Genomic DNA, 19,671 nt, shown 5'->3' with positions numbered 1-19,671 from the left:
CGCTGCGACGGCCGTGCGTGCCCCACGTGGGCCCTTCCCGACCGCCCGCTCCTCCCGGAGGAGCCGCGCTCGCTCCCGTAGGGAATCACGGACCCGACCGCGCTCCTCCGTGCTCATTCCCCGGGTCGCCCTCGGGGTGGGAAGAGCAGCCCAAGAGCATCCGCAGCTCCTCCGAGCGCCGGCACCCGCCTGGGGCGCGCGGGCCCTACGTCGGGGCGCCCAGAGCCGTAGGCCCCCGTAGCCATCGGCGTCCTCGCGCGGGCCCCGCTCCGCGGGCGCTGGCGGGCAGAGTAAACTCTCGCGTTACCATGGAAACTGGCGAGGAGCCGCTCGAGGCGGATTCGAGGTGGATTCCTGCACATGCGGAGCCACAGGCGGGCGCAGAGCTGCGACCCGCGTGAGGACGTGAGGACCGTGGAGCAAAGCCGGGGAAGGAAGACACCCTGGTGATTAGGCTAATTGCCCTAATGACCGGCTAATGCCCTCGTGGGCCAGACTCCCCCTCGGGACACGCGCTCGCCCCGGGCACGGCGCAGCCTCCGCCGGGCTCTCCTCGCGGGGCGGCTGGCGACGGGCGACCCCGCCACGCTCAACCTCTGCGGCTCTGCTAGCTTCCACAGCCGGTGGAAGGTCCTTCCCTTGGAAGGGAGAGAAACTCCCCAAAACCACATCCCTAGGGGCAGGGCAGTCCCTAAGCCCTGCCCGGAGCGCGGTCGCCCTCGCGGGCCGGCCAGGGCGAGGGATGGCGCAGAGGAAGCGCCGTGACCCGGCACGCGAGGGCAGGAGGGCAGGCAGGGCCGTGCCGACGTCCTCGGGAAGGCACCGGCTGCCCAACGCCTCTGCCGCGCTCTGCACCGAAACCTCTCGCCCATGCCTGCCCGCCCGCCTCAGCCCTGCTCGAAATTGCCTTTTGCACGAAGGGGTGGAGGAGCGCAGCCATTTTGGCAGCACTCAGCCGGCTCTTGGAGTGCCGCCTAGCTCGTCTCCTCCCTGCTCCGATCCGGCTGCGAGCATCCCGCGGAGGGGCCGACATTCCCTTTCAGCTCCAGCACCACTTCATGCCCTGTGTCTGCCAGTCAAAGGGCTCCAAAGTTTCCCTCTTCGCCTCCTCTAAACCGCAGTGAAAACGCACAAAGCTCCCCGTAAGGTGAAGGGTTAAAAGCCCAAGTTACACCAACCTAAACACATCCACGTGCAGTTGCATGAGTATTTATGGACCACCCCTGGCAAGCAGCTAGGTCCAACCAAGAACACCTTTCTTTCTCATTTAACCACGAATGAGGAGGGGAGAGATGAGGGACTTGGATGCTCACTAGGGCTGACCACCCCGCTGAGCCATGGAGGGACCCCCGAGGCCGTCTCCTTGTTTCCTTCTGCCTATTGCCAGTACCGCTCCAAGCTTGTCCCGGGATGGCTCCGAGAGCCTCCAGCCACGGGCACAGTCCCATCGCTCATGTCCTGCAATGACGCCTCTAGAGATAGAGCTGGTCCCTCAGCTTCTCCCCAGGCGCGAGACCTTCTCGTCTCGGAGGCATCCCTAGGGGAAAACACCTAAACCTCCAGGTGGTTGTGGGCAGCCTGGGCTATTTCTGAAGATGAGCTATGCCCTCCTCTTGTGATGTTCCTGGGCAAGGGAACAAAACCCAGCCCTGGGAACGCGTGTGCTCTCCGAGCGCGAGGGCAGGAGCAGCAGGATCGGCTCCGTGAGCGCCAGCAAAGGTGGCCAAAATCGCCCATCACACGGGCACATTTCCTCCTCCGTGAGGTGGTCCCAGCCTGGGAAAGGCAGCAGCGCACATCTGATACAACACAGCGGCAGAGCAGACCGGGAGCTTACAGAACTGAAATCCTCACATTTTCGTTTTTTGGCCTTTTGAGGTTTCAATTTGCCTATTTTTGTTCCTCGCCCACCTCTGCGCTGAGTGTGCTGAGCTGCTTCGCTGGAGAGGCAGGGTTTTAAGGAAGAGCGGTGCCTGTTATGAAGCACATAGGCTCCTGGAAAAACAGCCTCTGGAGCAATAAACAGCTCTGGTGCTGAAGGCTGAGGGATGGCTCCATCTGGGCTGCTGAGTCATGAAACCTACCCGAGCGAGAGAAAAGCCAGAGGGCTCGGAGGCAAGGGAAGCTTCCTATTAGAGATTTTGCTATTTTGGTCCGAATGTGTGACAACAACAAAAAAAAATAAAAACAGAAATCGAACAAAACCAGGCCAGGCCGGCGACGCTCCGGCGCTGCCAGCACGGCACCGGCAGGCAGGGGGTTAAAAGCGGAGGCATGTTGCTGCCTGCCTCCTCCGGCGCGGCCGGGCTCAGCTCGCGGTGCGGTGCGTGGCAGGAGACGCAGGCTGGCTGATGTCACGAGAGCCCGCGCCGACACGGTGCCCACCGCCGCCGGGAAGGCACCGCCGATGCCAGCCCGCGAGTTGCCAGCTACAGCCCAACGCGTCCCCTGCGCGGCGTTAATTTTAGCAGCGCGCTTCCCTCCCCGCGCGCGGGCGGCTCTGCGGGGAGGGGGACCGCGACTGGGGACGGCCGGGCCTGTCCCCGTCTCTGACGCGGGTGCACGATGGGGGAGATGTGGGGCAGCCCTCGCACGGCTGAGGTGTCGGGAGCAGGACCAGCCTCCCCAAACGGGCTCGGGGCTGGTGGGGCACGGAGCCGCCTCCGCTCCTCTGCCCCAGACGTTTATTTGCAGCGCCTCGATGCCACGGCTCGGGGAGGCCCACGGCTCCGAGTCCACCCTCCTACCAGCTCGTGGACAAAACTAGGTGCAGCTCCCTCTTGTAGGGCTGCCTCCCTCCCCGTGGGGCACCCACCTCATCCCCACGTTGACCCTGCCACGTCTCCTTCTCCTTGGGGCACCCACCTCATCACGGACCCTGCCACGTCCCCCTCCCCGTGGGGCACCCACCTCAGCCCCACATGGACCCACCACATCCCCTTCCCCATGGGGCACCCACCTCAACCCCACATGGATCCTGCCACGTCCCCCTCCCCATGGGGCACCCACCTCAACCCCACATGGATCCTGCCACGTCCCCCTCCCCATGGGGCACCCACCTCAACCCCACATGGATCCTGCCACGTCCCCCTCCCCATGGGGCACCCACCTTGGCCCCACATGGATCCTGACATGTCCCCCTCCCCATGGGGCACCCACCTCAGCCCCACATGGATCCTGACATGTCCCCCTCCCCATGGGGCACCCACCTCAGCCCCACATGGATCCTGACATGTCCCCCTCCCCATGGGGCACCCACCTCAGCCCCACATGGATCCTGACATGTCCCCCTCCCCATGGGGCACCCACCTCAGCCCCACATGGATCCTGACATGTCCCCCTCCCCATGGGGCACCCACCTCAGCCCCACATGGATCCTGACATGTCCCCCTCCCCATGGGGCACCCACCTTGGCCCCACATGGACCCACCACATCCCCTCCCTACCTACGGGACACCCACCTCTTCCCCATGGGGGACCAGCCTGGTCCCCACATGGGCCCCACCATGGCCCCCTCCCCACAGGGCACCCATAGTGTCCCCACGGGGCGCCCACCTCAGCCCCACACGGCCCTTGCCACCTTCCCCTCCCTCCCCACAGTGAGGCCCGGGCCGAGGGGACACTACAGCAGGCACCCACGGCCCAAGGGCGCCCGCCGCCATGGCACGGGGTCCCGCGGGCGGCCCCTCAGGCCGGGGCGGGAGGGGACCAGGCCCCCGGGCGGCCCCTCAGGCCGGGGCGGGAGGGGACCGGGCCCCCGGGCGGCCCCTCAGGCCGGGGCGGGAGGGGACCGGGCCCCCGGGCGGCCCCTCAGGCCGGGGCGGCGCGGCCTGCGAGGCGGCGCGGCGCCTTTAACGGCGGGCCGGGCGCCAGCTGCCTCCGCCCGGGGGCAGAGCCGGGCGGGCGCAGCCCGCAGAGCCGTAGCCTGGTAACCGCCACACGGCGGGCGGCAGGGCGGGCGCGCAGGGGAGGGGCGGCCCCGGCAGCGCCGCGATCAGGTGGCCGCGGCGCGCGGAGACGGTGCCCGGCTCGCCGGGGGATAAAAGTCCCGCCGCCGCCGCCGCCGCCCTGGGACGCCGGGGGAGCAGCGCGGAGCCGCCGCGGAGCCATGGTAAGAGCGGCGCGGCCGCGGGACCCCGCTCCCGGGAGGGGGGGGAGGAGGAGGGGGGGGCGCTGCCCCGCGTCGCCATGGCCCCGGGGAGCCGGACGGCGGCCGGGGCCCTCAGCCTGCCGCGGCGGCGGGAGGGAGGCAGGGAGGGAGGCGGCGGCCGGCGCCGCGGCGAGGCGAGGCGAGGCGGGAAGCGCGTGGGCGGCGGCGCAGGTAGCGGGCTGAGCTCCGCCGCCGCGCTGGGGATCGCGCCGAGCACCGAGTCGCCTCCCGCCGCGGCGCCGAGCGGGGCACCGAGCCGCGGCCCTGCCCGCCCCGCCGGGCGCACGGACAGACGGACCCATCGCCCGGGTCCGGGCGCACCGTCCCGCTCGCCCCGGCGGCGGGAGCACGACGGCTCCCCACGAACACGGGTGCCCCGAGAACAGGGCACGGCCAACACACGCTCGCGGTTAAACCCCGAGCGAGCCGCACTAGAGAGGAGGCACTCCGCGTTTGCACCCGGACGGCGAAGTTCGGGGATCGGACGGGTCCGCTTTGCCGAAAGCGACGCTCCCCTCGCCTTGCTCTCCCAACCGCGGAGGCGACCGGAGAGGGAGCGCGTCCCTCCGGCCTCCCTCGCGCCGGGGCGGCCTGCCGCCCTGCGAACCCCGACGCCGCGCGCTTGCGGCTGGCTGGCCTCGAAACCAAACCGGTCGCGCGCCAGGGCCTTGACTCAGCCCAGAACGGCTGCTTTGAGCAACGCCGGTAGTCGATGACGGGTGTCTGACTGGAGGGAGATGGAAGGATTATAACCTGTTTGACTGGACAGCAAATGAGTCTTTTATTATGAAGCTCTGAATATTGACAGATGCCCTAATATCACGTTGCAAGTTCAGTTTATCCCCATTGCTGCCGGCACAGGAATGGTGGAGGGATTAGCACCGGCAAGACATTGTTTTCCCGTACGGTACACCGCATCCGCTGCCCCTGCGCTAGCGGGAGGCGCATTCCTGCCCCGGGCCCGTCCTCCACCTTCGGGCATGCCGACGTTCCCGGGTGGCCAGGCGAGCTTGCCGCTCGCTCTGTCGCGCTCCGGCTCCGCCGGGCCAATTCCCAAGCGGCAGAGGCCTGACTGGGACCTGGAACGCGGCACCAGTTCCCACCAGCAGCAACCTGCTGCCGCCGCTTAGCCAAGTGACCTGGCGAGCATCAGGAGGGCGGCAAGAGCAGCAGCGGCTTTTAACTGATTTACGCCCAGGAGCAGTGAAACCCTTCCTGCTGCTGAGGGATTACAAGGGTCTGGTGCAAGGGCACGCTCGTCCCATCCGCTCCCTGCGGAAACGAAGGAGAAATCCCAGGGATTTCATCCAAAGTGTCCCAACTCCGAGGCATCTGCTCCTGCCTGCGGCACCACTTTCTCATTGATCAGAGCAATATCGAAAGTCACTCACTTGAATTCAATAGCTGTTTCCAACCAAAACCTCAGAACTGGAAAGGCAGGAGAGTTTGTATCATTTTAGTGCTCAGAAACACACAGGATGGGGGGGGGGGGGGGGGGGAAAAAAAAAAATCTTCTAGCTAAATCGGTTTTGGGGAAGGGAAGCCAGTAGGAGAGTGAAAGAACCTCAGACTGAGCCTTGTGGTTTGAGGAGCTCTGCCAGTGTTGTGCCAGGGAACCACCGCATCACGCGCTTGGGGGTAGCGGTAGGGCCGGGATGGAGAGGGGAAGGCAGGCACCCGAACGGTGCTCCGGAGGAGGCTGTCGCTAGCACAGCCGAAGCCTCCCAGGCTTCCCACCGCCGTTTTGGGCCCGAGGAGCAGCAGCAGCCACCCCTTCCTTCCTTCCTTCCGGGGCCTCGTGCCAGCTTGGTTTCCCTGGAGGGTGGCGTTTGTGCCTCAAATCGTACGTGGCAAGTTTCTCCCAGCCCCTTTCATCTCCAAACACAGCCCTCGCCGCACACACACCGATTTATCACTTCAGAAAGTGACGCGGTGAGTGACTGCAAGGCGAACACACACGAGCGTCTGGCAGATAGGGCTCTGGCGCTTGGAAGGAGTGGAGAAGTCTCCGAATTGCAGCCCCAGGTCCCCTGCTGCTCGGGAATAAAGCCTAGAGCAGGAAGCCGAATTCCCTGCTCGCCCTTCCATGGACGCGCGGGCACCGCAGGCCTGGGAACGGCGCTGGGGGCACGCGCGGCATTTCGGTTCCCAGCACTGGGGCTCGTGGTCTGCTCCCCCAGCTACTCTGCCCCTGCAGAAAATAATCATCCGGCAGGTTTTGGTCTCCTGGCAGGACGGCTCAGCAGGTACAGCCGCGCCGAGGAGGGCGAGTTGGGTTACCTGGCGCCTCTCAAATGGCTCATTGTGGAGGAGGCCCAGGCACCAGTGGGACTTTATTTCCCCCTTTGTAAACGCTCCATCTCCGAGCACAGTGTTGCGTCTTTTTGCATTAGGAGAGGGAGGTTTGAGCAGCTATTCGCAGGGCCAGGAGCCCCTATTCATGAAGGAAATTGGAATTCGCTCGCTGTCCGTTCTGCTGAGCGGCTCCCCATACAAATACGGGTTTGGGATGCCTCGAGCACACAGAGAGCAACGCACCAGGAGACAAGAGGGGCGCTGGCCCTGGGCTGCTTGCAGGGGAAGCATTTGCTGCTGCATGTAAACTTGATTTCCAACTAATTGATTAAAATTGGCCTCCCTTCCTGTTACCCTAAGCAACCCCATCGATGTGCTCAGAAAGTGACCTCATTCCTTACAGCTGCTGCGGGCAGGCGGGAGGCCGGGTGCTGTGAACCAGCCTATTTCCATCGCGGTTCCTTTCCGCTTTCGCTTCAGTTGTTGCTTTCTGCCGTTATCGCCCCGTTCTGGAGCACTGTGCGGCATTGCTAAGGGATCGCAGCCCCCGCCGCCGTGCGCTCGGGTCGACCGGGGGCTGCAGGGCTTTGAGATCCCCGGATAAGCGGGCTGCATTAGAGCACACACCAGTTGGCAGAGCCCCTGGAAACGTCTGGGCAAGAAGGAGCTACCAGACAATTTCCAGGGAATGTCGCAGGGAATTTGCAGCTGCCTTTGATTTTATGGTTACTGATGCGGGGCCAGGGCTGAGCTCCCAGCAGCTGCCCCAGAGCATCGCTCTGCTGCATAAACATGGGGCAAAGCCACCCACGGCCACGACCCACACCAGCCCCGTGGCACCAGCCGAGCAGCTCTGGTCCCTGGCAGACACTAACGAGCTAGTTCTCCGCTCAACTAATAGGGAAGAAACATGCACCTTTATGAGCTCTGCCAGCACAGGGCACATCCCCAGGAAAAGCAAGGCTCCATCCTGCAGCACCCCGGAGAACAGAGCTTGCTGGGGGTCCGCCCCACGGAGCAGGCCCGGGCCCTTCTCCCTGCAGGCCCCCCAGGTTCCTGGGGCCGAACAGAGGCTGGAAGCCGGGTGCAGAGCGCAGGGAGGAGGGATGGAGCAGCGGAGCTTCTGCACGCTCCACCTGCGATCCGGATGCCATCGGCCAACACTAAAATAAACTTCAGCGCTTCAGAGCGGACCGCGTTTCCACTTGCTTTGAGAGCAGCGAGTTCAGAAACAGTCCCTGGTGTTCAGCTGGCTGCAGGACTGACACCGCACATAACTACAGGAGCAGCTCATGCCTCCCCGAGGCTTAATGCTGTTTTTTAAGAGCATTTGATGCACCTAAGCTGAGCTTAAGCAAGAGGCAGCTGGCCACGCTGCTGGCTCGCATCTGGCCCTGCAGGCTAGCCCTGTGCCACCCTGCTGCTCTCAAGCTCCTGACACGCAGAGCGCAGCGTGTTAGTGCAGGAGAGCAGGCCAGCAGCTCCAAAACAACAGATTTTGCTAAGGAGAAAAAAAAAGAAAATTTCCCCTTGCATAAAATCCATGTGCTGTTTGGCAAGCGAGGCTCGTCCCCAGAGCAGAGCGGCCGTATCGTTCAGGAGTTCATAAATATCGGCGTGCTCTCGGCTGCACCCGCTGCCCGTCTCGCCCCCTCCCCACCACTGCGTGATGCCTGGGGGGTGCCCCCCCCCCCCCGGCACAGGGTTGTCAGCAGCTGGCAGGATCCAGCTGGCAGGCGGGAAGGAAGCAGCCTTGGCTGCTCCTGCTCCGCAAAGGCGAGGAGGGGGCGGCTGCGTGGCAGGCAGCGCGCGGCGTGCCCGTGGGCAGGCTCGGGGAGGAACAGCAGCACGGATAAAGCGCTGCCTCTGCGCGCCCGCGAGAGCCACGCAGGCAGGGGGAGGCAGCCAGGACCCTGACCGATGGTCTGCGTAACAACCCCTCGCTTGGATCCTTCCAAAAACCTCAGCCGCCCATTTCTTTTGCTCCTTTGGTGCAGGGAGAAGGGCAGGTAGAGGGGTCAGGCCGTGCAAATGCTCCTGTGCTTATCCCAGCCAGGCACTTCAGCTAACCACTGCCTTGCCTCCTGCCCCACTTTCAGCTCTCTGTTGTCCTCCTACCTCGTTGAGTCACACCTAACTGCCGCTGGTAAATCCTCCCTCCCCTCTGCCGGGCCCTGCACAGCCGGGGAGGTGCGTGCGGTGTCCTGGCCGTCAGCAGGCTGGAGCCCACGGGCCGCCGCGCGTACCTGCTGCCTTTGCTCGCGGTGCAGGAAGGTGGCTTCTCTAAGTTACAGCAGGCTGATGAGGCTCTGCTGGATATTTAAGAGCTCATCAGCTGGGCTCATTAGACTGATTTAGAAGGTGCTTACAGCTGGCTGTTAAGACATGCCCCCGAAGGCCTGCAAGGCAGCCTAGGGGCCCCCTGCTCCTGTCCTTACCAAGCCGGCCCAGCCCGAGCCCGTCTGCCCAGAGCCCCAGGCTGCTCTCGGCCCTCGCAGCCTGGCTGCGGTCGGTGTCCGCGGAGGGGAGACTACCTGCACACGGGTGCCTGCTGCCACCCCTCCAAAGGCAGTGCCGCAGCAGTCTGGGGCAGGACAGTTAGGGTTCATCAGCCCTGTAGCCTAGGGAGCTGGCTCAGGTCATGGGAGCAACCTAAGTTTCAGGTGTGCAGAGGAGCTAGCGCTGCACCAAGGGAAAGGAAGCGTCATGCTTGTCGACTAAACACGTTTGGTCCGGGGTCACTGAACAGTGATAAGCCTGGGACCTTCTGCAGCCGACTTTTGAGAGTCTCACGTAAGGGATCGTCACGCTCGACGCTAACCCTAACCCCGAAACTAACACACTGCCCCTTGGGGAAACACCGCCTGTTCTCGCAAGCCTGGGGACCTGGCTGTGCTTGGTGCTGTACGAGCAGCCAAACCTGCTCACAACTTTGGGGAGAAGATTATCACCTTGATTTCACATCTGATAGCCGCCCTTCTCCACTTGCTTAAGAGTAATGCAGACCGAACGTAGGAACTGGAACAGGGTTTGGTCAAAGGCATAAGGTAGAGCCGAGGCATCAGGCATCACACCCCCAGTCACCCCACTGCCTGCTCCCGTTTCCCATTCCTCTTTTCCATTTCAAAGCCAAACTGTTTTTCTCCTATGTCATGTGCCAGTGGCTCCAAACCACCCTCTTGAAAGTAATTTGTGCCTAACACATCCAAGTATATCCAAAGACAGCAAAGCAAAGAGCTCCAGCAGAGCAAACCACTGGTGCGAGAGACTGGAAGAGGAGCAAGAAGCTGGTGGTTGCAACACATTCCCTCGCAGCAGGGCAGGGTGAGCAGCAGTCACTGCTGTAACGCCCAGGAAAGGCAGGCCCAGCTGAAGGCCTCAAGCCCAATCTAAACTCACTTGGACTCAGTACAAGTGAGACCTGACCCTGAGAATGGTTGCAGCTTATGCTCTCTGCTGAAGTGTTTTAAATGCCATTCTGCAAGACCATTTCTGTAGCAATTTGCTGCTCAGCCTGGCTACGAAGAGTCCTGAGCAGGCTCGTTCATTCAGTGCCTGCAATATTGACTCTTCTCTTTACTGCAGCATTAGAGAACATTTGTCATCTCTAAAATGAATAACTTCACCTCTCCTGGGAAAGGGAAGGTTTGCTTCAGTACTGACATTTCCTACACCCAGCCCACAAACCTGCTTCGAATCCCAGATGATGCTCTGGGAAGGAAACCAGGGGCTTCAGTTTTTGTTTGTTCTGGAGAGCAGTGCTCTAGATTTGCTTGTTCCTCCCCATGCCCTAAGCTTGTCGGGGCACCTCACAGGCCCTGCAGCCGCTCTGCAGGTTCCCATTTTTCCCATAGCACCGCTCAGCCATGGGCACTAGTCAGGCGATTTGGCTACCGAGTCACACCGCTGCCCAGTCTCCTGCAGTCCAGGGAGAGAAAAGCCTAGGAGATGCTCTCAGCTCTGCCAGGTGCTGATCGTGTTACTGTGCGATGCAACATCCCAACTCCAGCTGCAAGTCTTGCTCAAGTCGCTTAGGAGAAAGTCAGCATCTCTGCTCTCAAGCCAGAGGAGCCTTAGAAAACCCCAAGCCCCCAAATAGCAGTATCAGAATAAGAGACAAGAAGCGCAGGCTTGCCAACTCCTAGTTCAAAGACTGACGAGCAAGGACCTCTCCTTCTGTCCTAGAGATCACAGCATATTTAGCAATAACATCTGCCTGTTTGCCTAGGTTTTGGGAGCTTTTTAGAGGTGTTTTCAGGCCTTTCTAAGGAGATGCAAGAGTCAGGAATGCTTTCCTTTGGGAATTTCGGCCTTTATTAACATAACTATTTCTGGGAACTAAAGCTAGAGGAACAAAAACCAGCTATCATAAGATGTGAAACAGAGGAGTCATCAGTATTGCCAGCAGCCACCTTTCTGAGGGACTGGAACACCCGATACACAAACCACTGTATAAATATTATTTTTTGCTTTTGGAAGAGAGGGGCCACTCTGTCAGGAAACCCAGCACAGCTCCGATACAACGCAATGGCAAACTGCACTGGCTAGGCAGCCCTGCAAAGGCACACACCGAGCTCAGCCTTACAAGGAACAGCTACCATAGGCACGTCCTCTAGCACGTTAGTCCTTCTCTTGGTGGACCCAACTGCAAGTGAAACCATACAACTTTGCTTCTGGACATGACAAAGACATTCACAGTAGCTCGTACAAGCTGGCAGGACTTACCAGAACAGAACGACTTTGAGCTGTGGGTCTGCAGCAGAGTTGCTCTTCGGGTGAGGAGCTCTGGCCCCGCAACAGCAGTAAGGCAGAAGCAAGGTCCCTGCCGTGGCAGGTGCTGGAGAAGTACCACTGCTTCATCCTAAACCTGTACCTAAGGACAGTGCTGACCAGGAGCTACACAGAAAGAACCTGGAGGTTTTGAAGACCAGAGTCATCTCCAGACTGCAATTAGCTGCTCACTTCCCCCACCCCTAATTATGTAGATGAGGGAAATGGCAGAACCCATCAATCTCAATCAACCTTGGGAGGGAGGAGGCTGCACCGGTCTCCACCTCCATGCCACTGGGGACAGGGACCCCAAGCCTCCAGGACTGGGGAGCCCAGGGACCCCTGGCCACCCAAGGGAGCGCCCAGCTCTCCCCACACCACCAGCAGCAGCTGGGGAATGTGGTAGCCCAGCCGGACGAGCACGCAGCAGCAGCAGCCCATCTCCATGGATGGGGAAGACCAAGGCAGAGTCTAGAAAGGGGCTGGCTGTGGGTCAGGGCTGTTGCAAGATTAATTAATCAATTAAGTGGAGTCAGATCAGCAAATGAGGATGTGATGGCAGAAACACCTGGGCACTACCAGATCACCAGCTGGTCAGCCCCGAGGACCAAACCGCACCCTGAGGTTGTTCTTCCATTCGAAGGAAGCAAGAACAAAATCCCATCTCCTTCAGAAGCAGATTTTTGGCTGCTTATTTGGAAACAACCCCCCCAATTCTGGCCAGTCAGCAGCCCAGCCAGCGCCCCGTTAACACTGTCTCGCTGGGTGGGTGCGAGCAGTCGGGGCGTGCCGGTGAGCGTGTGCATGGCTGCAGCATGGGTGCGGGGGTGGCCAGCTCGCAGGGAGCGGAGCTGGCACGGGGGACTTGGGGAGCAGACCACAGCACTGACTTCAGGCTCGTGCGATAACCCCAAGCTATGCAACCGTGCAGAAACCCAACGCGAGGAGAAATGGAGATGCTGGTTTCGCATGAGGCAGGGCAAACCGACTCTGTCCGTGCTGCTCGTTCCCTCTCTGTGCGTTGCATGGCACAGGCCAGCGCACAGCTGAACCTGCAGCCAAGACCTCTCCCGGTGCTGATGCTAAGAGCGTGTTTGCCGCTGTGCTGGTCTGTTTTGCCACTATTCTTCATAGGTACCACAGGTGGCATCGTCAAAGGCTGGCCTGTGTACCTGGCTTATTTGATCTTCAGCTATTTTTCCCTTTTTTTGCCCATAGCAGCGGTTGGAAAGAGGATTTTTTTTTTCACTCTTTTTCTCTCTATTCCAGCACAATAATGGGAAGTCCTGCGTTAAGAGCAACAGCGTTAGATTACAGAGGGGAGAAGACAGAATAGATTGGGGTTGTTAAGAAGAGCAAACAGAGCTTTGGGGGATTGCAGGGCAGCCTTCTGGGGATGCTTTTGTTCTGAAGGGGGCTGGGGCCCGGCACAAGTGCTGCGCAAAGGTCCGGCTGTCGGGACGGGTACCGACACACACCTGCACACACGGGGGTAGCTTCTCACCATCGGCTGGAGCTGCTGCACCGAACACACGGCCTCTGCCGTCCGAGCCAGACGAGGCCCCTTGCGTTTGCAGGCTCCCTGCAAGACAGCAGCTGTTCAGCTCGGTTTGCGTGGGCAGGAGCGCGGCTCTGTCACATGCCTGAGACAGTGAGTTGCAGGCGGTGGCATCCCCGCCGGTCCCGCTGTGTGAGAGCTACGAAGCAGGGGAAGGGCCGCGCTCGCCGGTCCCTGCTTCTTCGCTGCCGTCCCTCAGCATCTGCTCCAGCCGCTGCCGGCAGCATCCTCATCCACGGCGAGGCAGGCGTTTGGTCTGACCGCGCGCAGCAGCCCTCTCTGCCTCGTGCATAACGATACCCTCTCCGAAATGTTAGCCCTTCCCGGCTGAGAGCTGTTCCAGCGCAAAGAGGGGCAGTGCTGCTGGTGTCAGCGATGCGGAGCCGCTCCAGCCCGCTCCGGGAACGTGGCGTGTAACGGGGACACGGGGGACCCTCGTCTGGAGGCTGCGTTCCCAGCTGGACCCCACATCTGCCTGTCCCCTCCCCTGCAGCCAGCGGCGGAGCGAGGTGGGACGGGTGTGCACACGCTCTGTGCTGCTCGCTCTTCCCGGGCCCCCGGGTGCCTGGTGCCCCGCGTGGGCAGCGTCACCGGGAGCAGAAAGCCGCTCGTCCCGCCGACCGGCCGTTTGGGCTGGAAGATGCCAGGTCGGGTGGGTGGCCCGGGCCGCCCGGGAACGGTGCTGCGCCCTGCGCGCCCGCAGCTGCCCGCAAGCCCGGCTTGCCGAGGCTGCAGAGCGAGCCCAGCCTGTCGCATGCAAATCTCAGCATAAGTTGCTACCTGCAAACAGGAACCACCGTCTGAAAAGCAGCAGCGCCCTTCCCAAACTGCCACGGAGCAGGAATGCTCGAGTCCCTCCGGAGCAGCCCAAGCCAAGGCACCGCGCTGCGTCCGTGGGGCTGGGGGTGGGCCCACCCGGCGCGGGGCGGGGAGCTGCGCGGGGCAGAGGGTGCTCAGCTGCGACCAGACCCCAGGTGACAGGCAGGGTTTGACTCTGATCTTTAGCCAAAATATCAACTCTTGGGCTGAGGAGGAACAACGCACGGTCCTGGAGAAAATGGGATATCCTGGCACAGAGCAGAGGAGGGCGGGACTACGCCAAAGCCGTGCAGCGTAGTCAGCGCGGTGCTGGAGGGGAAGGTTACTCAGAGCTGGCGCTGGGACTTGGGGACCCTCATCTGCCGGGGACACCCCAGACAGCGAGCTGCATCCCCCCGGGGAGGGAGGAGGAGAGGCCCCCGTCCCGGCACGGAGCCCAGGGCAGCCAGCTGCGGCCTAGGAGACGCAAAGGGATTTTTGTTCAAACCGTCCATCCTGAGCGGTGCAGGGATGCGGGGAAGGCCGGGACGTTTCCGCTGCGGAAGCGCCAGGGCCGGCAGAGCTGCTCTCGGCCCTGCAGCAGAGCTCCTGGAAGGAGTTACCTATGGCCTCTCTAAAGCTGTGACGACAGAGAAGGAACTTGTTGCCTGGTCTCCACGGATTTCTAGTAAAAGGCAAATTCTCGCTCACGCTTGAGCCTCTCGAAAACATCCCAGTCCGAGCATTGAGCTCGTGGACTTCGGTCTTCATCCCAGGCAACAGCAGAGCTGCTAAAGAGGGAGAGTCATCAAAAGGCAGATGACATCAAGGAAGCAGGGAGGTAATTTGCTGGCTAATTTCCCATAATGAAAGCTGAGCTAAGACTAAATAACTGAGCAAACAAAGGCCTCGGATTCAGCACTTTGCAAAAGAAACACTTAGGCGGCCAGGTCGGGTCCTCCCTGTACGCAGCCGGCGGCGGCAGAGCCGGCGGCAGCCCTGCCCTTGCTGGCTCCGGGCGGGCGGTGGGCCAGCGGCCGGGGCGACGTGCCGCAGCAGCGCGTTTGCAGGTCGCCCTCCGTGCTGCCGTCTCCCAGCCCTCCTTAAGGCAGAGGGACCCTCTGCCACCTCGCTGCCCGAAGCAGCAGGACCTGCTCATCCCAGCGACTCTCCCACGGCAGCAGAGAGCACACGAAACGCGGCCCTTGGCCCAGGCCCACGCTGCGATTCGCAGCTCTCTGCTCAGTCTTATCCCAATATTAAAAGGCAGCATCAGCACCGGTGTTGCGCGGATCTGGTTTGCTGAGTGCTCCCTCGCCGGAGCTTAGCCTGCGGTTTCCTTCCTTGCTGAAAGACCGTGCACGGGGGAACCCCAGTCCTCTCCCAGGCCTCCCCCGCTCGCTGCCCTTCTGCCCGCTCTGTCCCGCCGGCCGAGGGAGCCGGCACAGAGCCCGCCGCAAACGTGCCTCGGCGGAGGGGACTGCCCCGTGTCCTGTCTGGGTCCGGGACAGAGCCGAACAAAACCGATGCTCTTCTCTCTTTCCAGGTCAGCGCTGGACACGCTGTGTGAGACATCCCAGCTTCAGCCGCACGCGGTGTCCGTGAGCTCGTCGGGTGACTGGGAGCAGCGCGGTTCGTTACTGAGCGTGAGTGTCCAGGTTCTTTGCATTGCCAGGGATTTCCCCTGCTCAAAGGATTTTATTCCTTTGACAAAACATTACTTCCGCTGCTGCTCCAGCTGGGTGACTGCAGCGGGGGAAGCCGCAGGAGGCCCTGAGCGCTCACAGCTACAGCAGACGTCTTCATGGCGGGGTGCAGGCTTCTGCGGTGCTGGCACCTCGCGCCCACGGTTTCGGGAGCGGCTCAGGTGGCTGCCGGTAGGGAACAAGCCACAGAGGAGCCTGTGCTATGCTCATTAAGTTACCATACCGCAAACACATGCCAGAAGCCTGCTGGCAGCATTACCAGCTGCTGCTGAGACCGACCAGCCGTTCCCAGAGCTCCCAGTGCAGATGGACCGCTGGGCAGTTGCGTCAGGGTTGTGGGGAGCCGTAGTCAGAGTATTTCAGCCTTTTCAGAGGGTCCAGGTTGCCTCTGCCCCCAAATAGCTCTTTCTTAGGAAACATGGGATGGGTAGTACGTTGGGTATAACCCACACATTTCCACGACCAGCAGTATGTTGGGAGATGGAGCAGTAACTCCCCACCTCATGCAGACAAGAGCCTCTCCCAGGGCCAGTCTCCAGCTGGACAAGTCTTAGGTAAAGATGACTTGCAAACCACTAACACTCCTGGGCTTGTCCCCTTGCTTGTGGCTTCTCCGCTGGCTTTGGAGAAGACCCAAAGGAATGGGGGAAATAAAAGCAGGTGTTTAACTTCTTTTGCCTTTTCTTTTTTAAACTCTAGCTATTGAAATAGCAGGAGAACCTAGATCTTGTCCTTCCTGGGGTCCACGGTAGAGGTAGCCAGGGATGGGTGGCTCAAACAGGAGGAGCCAAGCCTTTACAGAGTCTTCCTTTCTCCAAAACCTTAGTCACTCCGTAAAGCAGCAGGAAGAGAGCTTCCCCTGTCCCTGCCTCTGCTTTGGTTTTACTCGCAGCTTCTGACAGAACCAGGTCACTCCTTCCACAGTTTCCCAGCCTAGATGAGAGCTGATTACTGATCTAGATGGACATGATTCACTGCCTTTTCTAATGAACAGCTTTCCTAGGTTTATGTGCTTTGGCGGGGACTTCCGTGTATCTAATAGAGGAGGGGGATAGCACTGGGGAGAGGGCAGGGGAATCTAAATTGCTGGTGTCTGTATCCGACCTGAGATGTTTCTCACCATCCCCTTGGACTCCGGTCAGTTGTGAAGTTGCTGCTTTTGAAAACAAAGGAAAAAAAACAAACTAATCTTCCACACACTAACGCAGGAGACATGCGGTCCAGGCCCACAGATAGGCTGCCTAAGCCCTTGACAAGTAATTGGAGCTAATAACACTGGGAGATTTTTTGTTAATATCTGTCCAGGCAATGCCTGGGGGCCCATGGTAATAAGCCTCGTGCAAACCCAGAGCGACCTTACCCTACAGAGATGTGGCAGCGGGAGGTTGTCCAGGCCACAGCAGGGAAGAGTTGGGTTTTCCTTTCCTCTTACGTAGACACGGTCTCACGGGACAGCTGCCCTGCTCATGTCGTGTTGCTTGTCTTTTGCAGTGACTAAGCGGAGGAAGCTCTTGCTGTTCTAGCACCACCAGGCCAGACAACCCTTCCCTTGGCTGAAGATCACGTTGGATCTCTTCCCATAATGGAAGCGTGAGTGCCAAGATCCTCCATGACCTCCAGAAGCCACAACTCCTTACCGAGAACTCTGATGGCTCCGCGAATGCTTTCTGAAGGTGCCCTTGGGGGCATCGCCCAAATCACCCCTTCGCTGTACCTGAGCAGGGGCAGCGTCGCCTCTAACCGGCACCTGCTCCTGTCCCGGGGCATCACCTGCATAATCAATGCTACCATTGAGATTCCCAACTTTAACTGGCCCCAGTTTGAATACGTGAAAGTGCCTTTGGCTGATATGCCCAATGCCCCCATCTCCCTGTACTTCGACAGCGTCGCCGACAAGATAAACAGCGTGGCGCGGAAGCACGGGGCCACCTTAGTGCATTGCGCGGCCGGCGTAAGCAGGTCGGCCACCCTGTGCATCGCCTACCTGATGAAGTACCACAAGGTTTCCCTCTTTGAGGCTTACAACTGGGTCAAATCGAGACGTCCCGTTATACGCCCCAACGTGGGCTTCTGGAGGCAACTGATAGACTACGAGAGGAAGCTCTTTGGGAAGACGACGGTTAAAATGGTACAGACACCGTATGGCATCATCCCAGACGTTTATGAGAGAGAGAGGAGACCCCTGATGCCTTACTGGGGAATTTAATGTGACTGCAGACAGGAAGCACAACAGAAGGGACTTGCTGTTCTGAGTCTACCAGACTGGAGACATTCCCTTCTCTTTCTACAGCCAACTTTGGTTCTTTACCATACAGCAGAACCTCAACTAATTCTCACCTCACTAACCTGCAAGGCCAACAGTTCCCTTCAAAGCATTTCTCTCTACAGGGATTCCCCAATCCATATTTCTCTGATTTAGCAGAATGAGGCCTCCTCATAAGTTTATTCCTTTCATAAAGCCTCTCTCCCTTTTCTAGTCAGTTTATTACTATCCTACAAGGAAAGGCCTGAAAGGCATTTGGCAGAGTTAATGAACAAAGTAATGCTTTGTGATGCGGTAGCCTGGATATTTCTTTAATAGCTTGTTTGCTTCCTTGCGAAATCCTGTAGTGGCTAGGGAGCAGCACTGGCACAGAATGAATGAGGTCCTACTCTTAACACAGTGGGTTTTACTAAGAGCCAGGAAAGCAGGAGTGCCGAGTTGTGTTGCTAGTGCTGATGTTTTCTTTAACATCTGTAGTTACTCTCAGTATATAGTGTTTGAGATCTTTAGTCAGCTCTTAATCTGTATTAAAAGTTAAAAAAAAGTGAAGTCAGTCCATGTCGGCCACAAGTAAAATAAAATTTAAATGGTTCAAACCAAATAAATACAAGGTCCTTTTTCACTCATTCCATGCCAGGGCAACAGTCCTGGAATACACTTACACTTCTGAAAAATGCTAGTGTTGTCTGTGGGTGGAGAGTAAACAGAGATCTTGTCCAAGCGTGGGTCAGGACAGGAGCGAGTGGTTAGCCTTTCCTGCACTGGCCAGCCAAAGAAGCGTTTAGGAAACTTTGTGTGTAGGGCCACCTTCCAAAGGGGCCAAGCTGTGTTTTCTAATATTCAATCAACCAGTAAATTGGAAGTAGGTAAAACTGCTTGATTACTTAGCTCTAAGTATGGTTGTGATCTGCCTTAGCCCATTTCTAAATCACTTCATTATGTCCTCAAGGTTATGTTGCATTCTAGAATTATTCTACGCAAAATGGCAATCTATTAAACCTCCAGGACAAAGATGGCTTTACGGAGAAGGCTTTGCCTTGTTTTGTTTACGATGAGAAAGATTCCAGCCTGAGAAGTGGGAGAACTCTTTCAGTGGTACGGCAGCTGGATCCCGAGGGTCGCTCGCTCCCTTGCAGATGGGAGGATGCTCGTTTCATTAAAGCTTAGAACTGGACCACCGGGAGGACAAAGCAAGTGAAGTTCCCCGATGAGACATTTCTGTCCTTTGCTGCATCTCTGAAGGAGGAATACAGATTGCTGGATGCTGAGATAGCTTTCTGATTTAAATGAGATTCTATACTTGTAAAAAAAAAAAAAAAAATCAATAAAGATTAAACAAGAACACGTGTTGGCTTCCTATTCCGAACTGTGCTAACGTATCTGAAATAGCAGTGAGAGTGTGGTTTAATCCTGACCGGTAGCTTTATGCAAATCTCAAATTCAATTTTTGGGGGAAAAAAAAGAAAAGCAATCTGTCCCAGGCATTTGGCTAATCAGTTTACAATATCTCTAGGTGTCCCACAATTCCTGATTCTTACCACAAAGCCACGAATGTGGCTTTTTCAAAATTTGTTTCTTCTGGAGTCCTAACTGAACAGCTGGTATCACAGTTTTAAAGGATGCTAGAAATGATTAAAGGTATTCCCCAGACCGAACCACACTGTGCAAGCTTCACAGTATAAGCAGGTTTTTGGTTTCCCCAGACTAAAAACCACTAGACTGAAATCAATAATCACTGATATAAAACCATACAAGTGGCCTCAGCCTCATTTGGATCATTAGTAAAACCAAACCTGTTTGGAATAAGTCTAGATTAGAATGAATTTGATGCAGGCTTTCATAAGCTCAAACCCAGAAGTTTGTTTTCACATTCACTGCAAAGAGTTTTACCAGACTGGGCAAATGCACTTGCTTAAAGTTACTCACGGGGCGAAGGAAGCTGCTCCGTAGTTTCTAGGCTCCAAGGAGAGGTCCGGCAGGTCGGCGCAAGGACCACCGGAGGAGTCAGCAGACTTTAAACCAAGCCCGAGGCCATTTACTGGGGGCTTGGAGGCCCGATGGCACAAGACAGCGCGCTCTGTGCCCTAGAGGCACGAAGGGCACAAGGTCGGCTGTAAGGTCAACAAGTTAC

At 58.8% G+C, this 19,671-nt stretch overlaps 1 protein-coding gene across 1 annotated transcript; it reads left to right on the top strand.

Annotated features, from left to right (window-relative positions):
- Positions 1 to 3,881: 3,881 nt before the first annotated feature.
- Positions 3,882 to 18,758, top strand: DUSP14 (dual specificity phosphatase 14). Its single transcript, XM_064523104.1, has 3 exons — positions 3,882 to 4,111; positions 15,118 to 15,217; positions 16,769 to 18,758. The coding sequence occupies exon 3, from the start codon at positions 16,887 to 16,889 to the stop codon at positions 17,481 to 17,483; it is 597 nt and encodes a 198-aa protein (XP_064379174.1). The 5' UTR covers positions 3,882 to 4,111; positions 15,118 to 15,217; positions 16,769 to 16,886; the 3' UTR covers positions 17,484 to 18,758.
- The last annotated feature ends 913 nt before the right edge of the window (positions 18,759 to 19,671 follow it).

This window comes from Dromaius novaehollandiae, chromosome 19 (assembly GCF_036370855.1).
Source record: "Dromaius novaehollandiae isolate bDroNov1 chromosome 19, bDroNov1.hap1, whole genome shotgun sequence".
Classification (NCBI taxonomy): domain Eukaryota; kingdom Metazoa; phylum Chordata; class Aves; order Casuariiformes; family Dromaiidae; genus Dromaius; species Dromaius novaehollandiae.
This window is presented reverse-complemented; position numbering and strand designations above follow the sequence as displayed.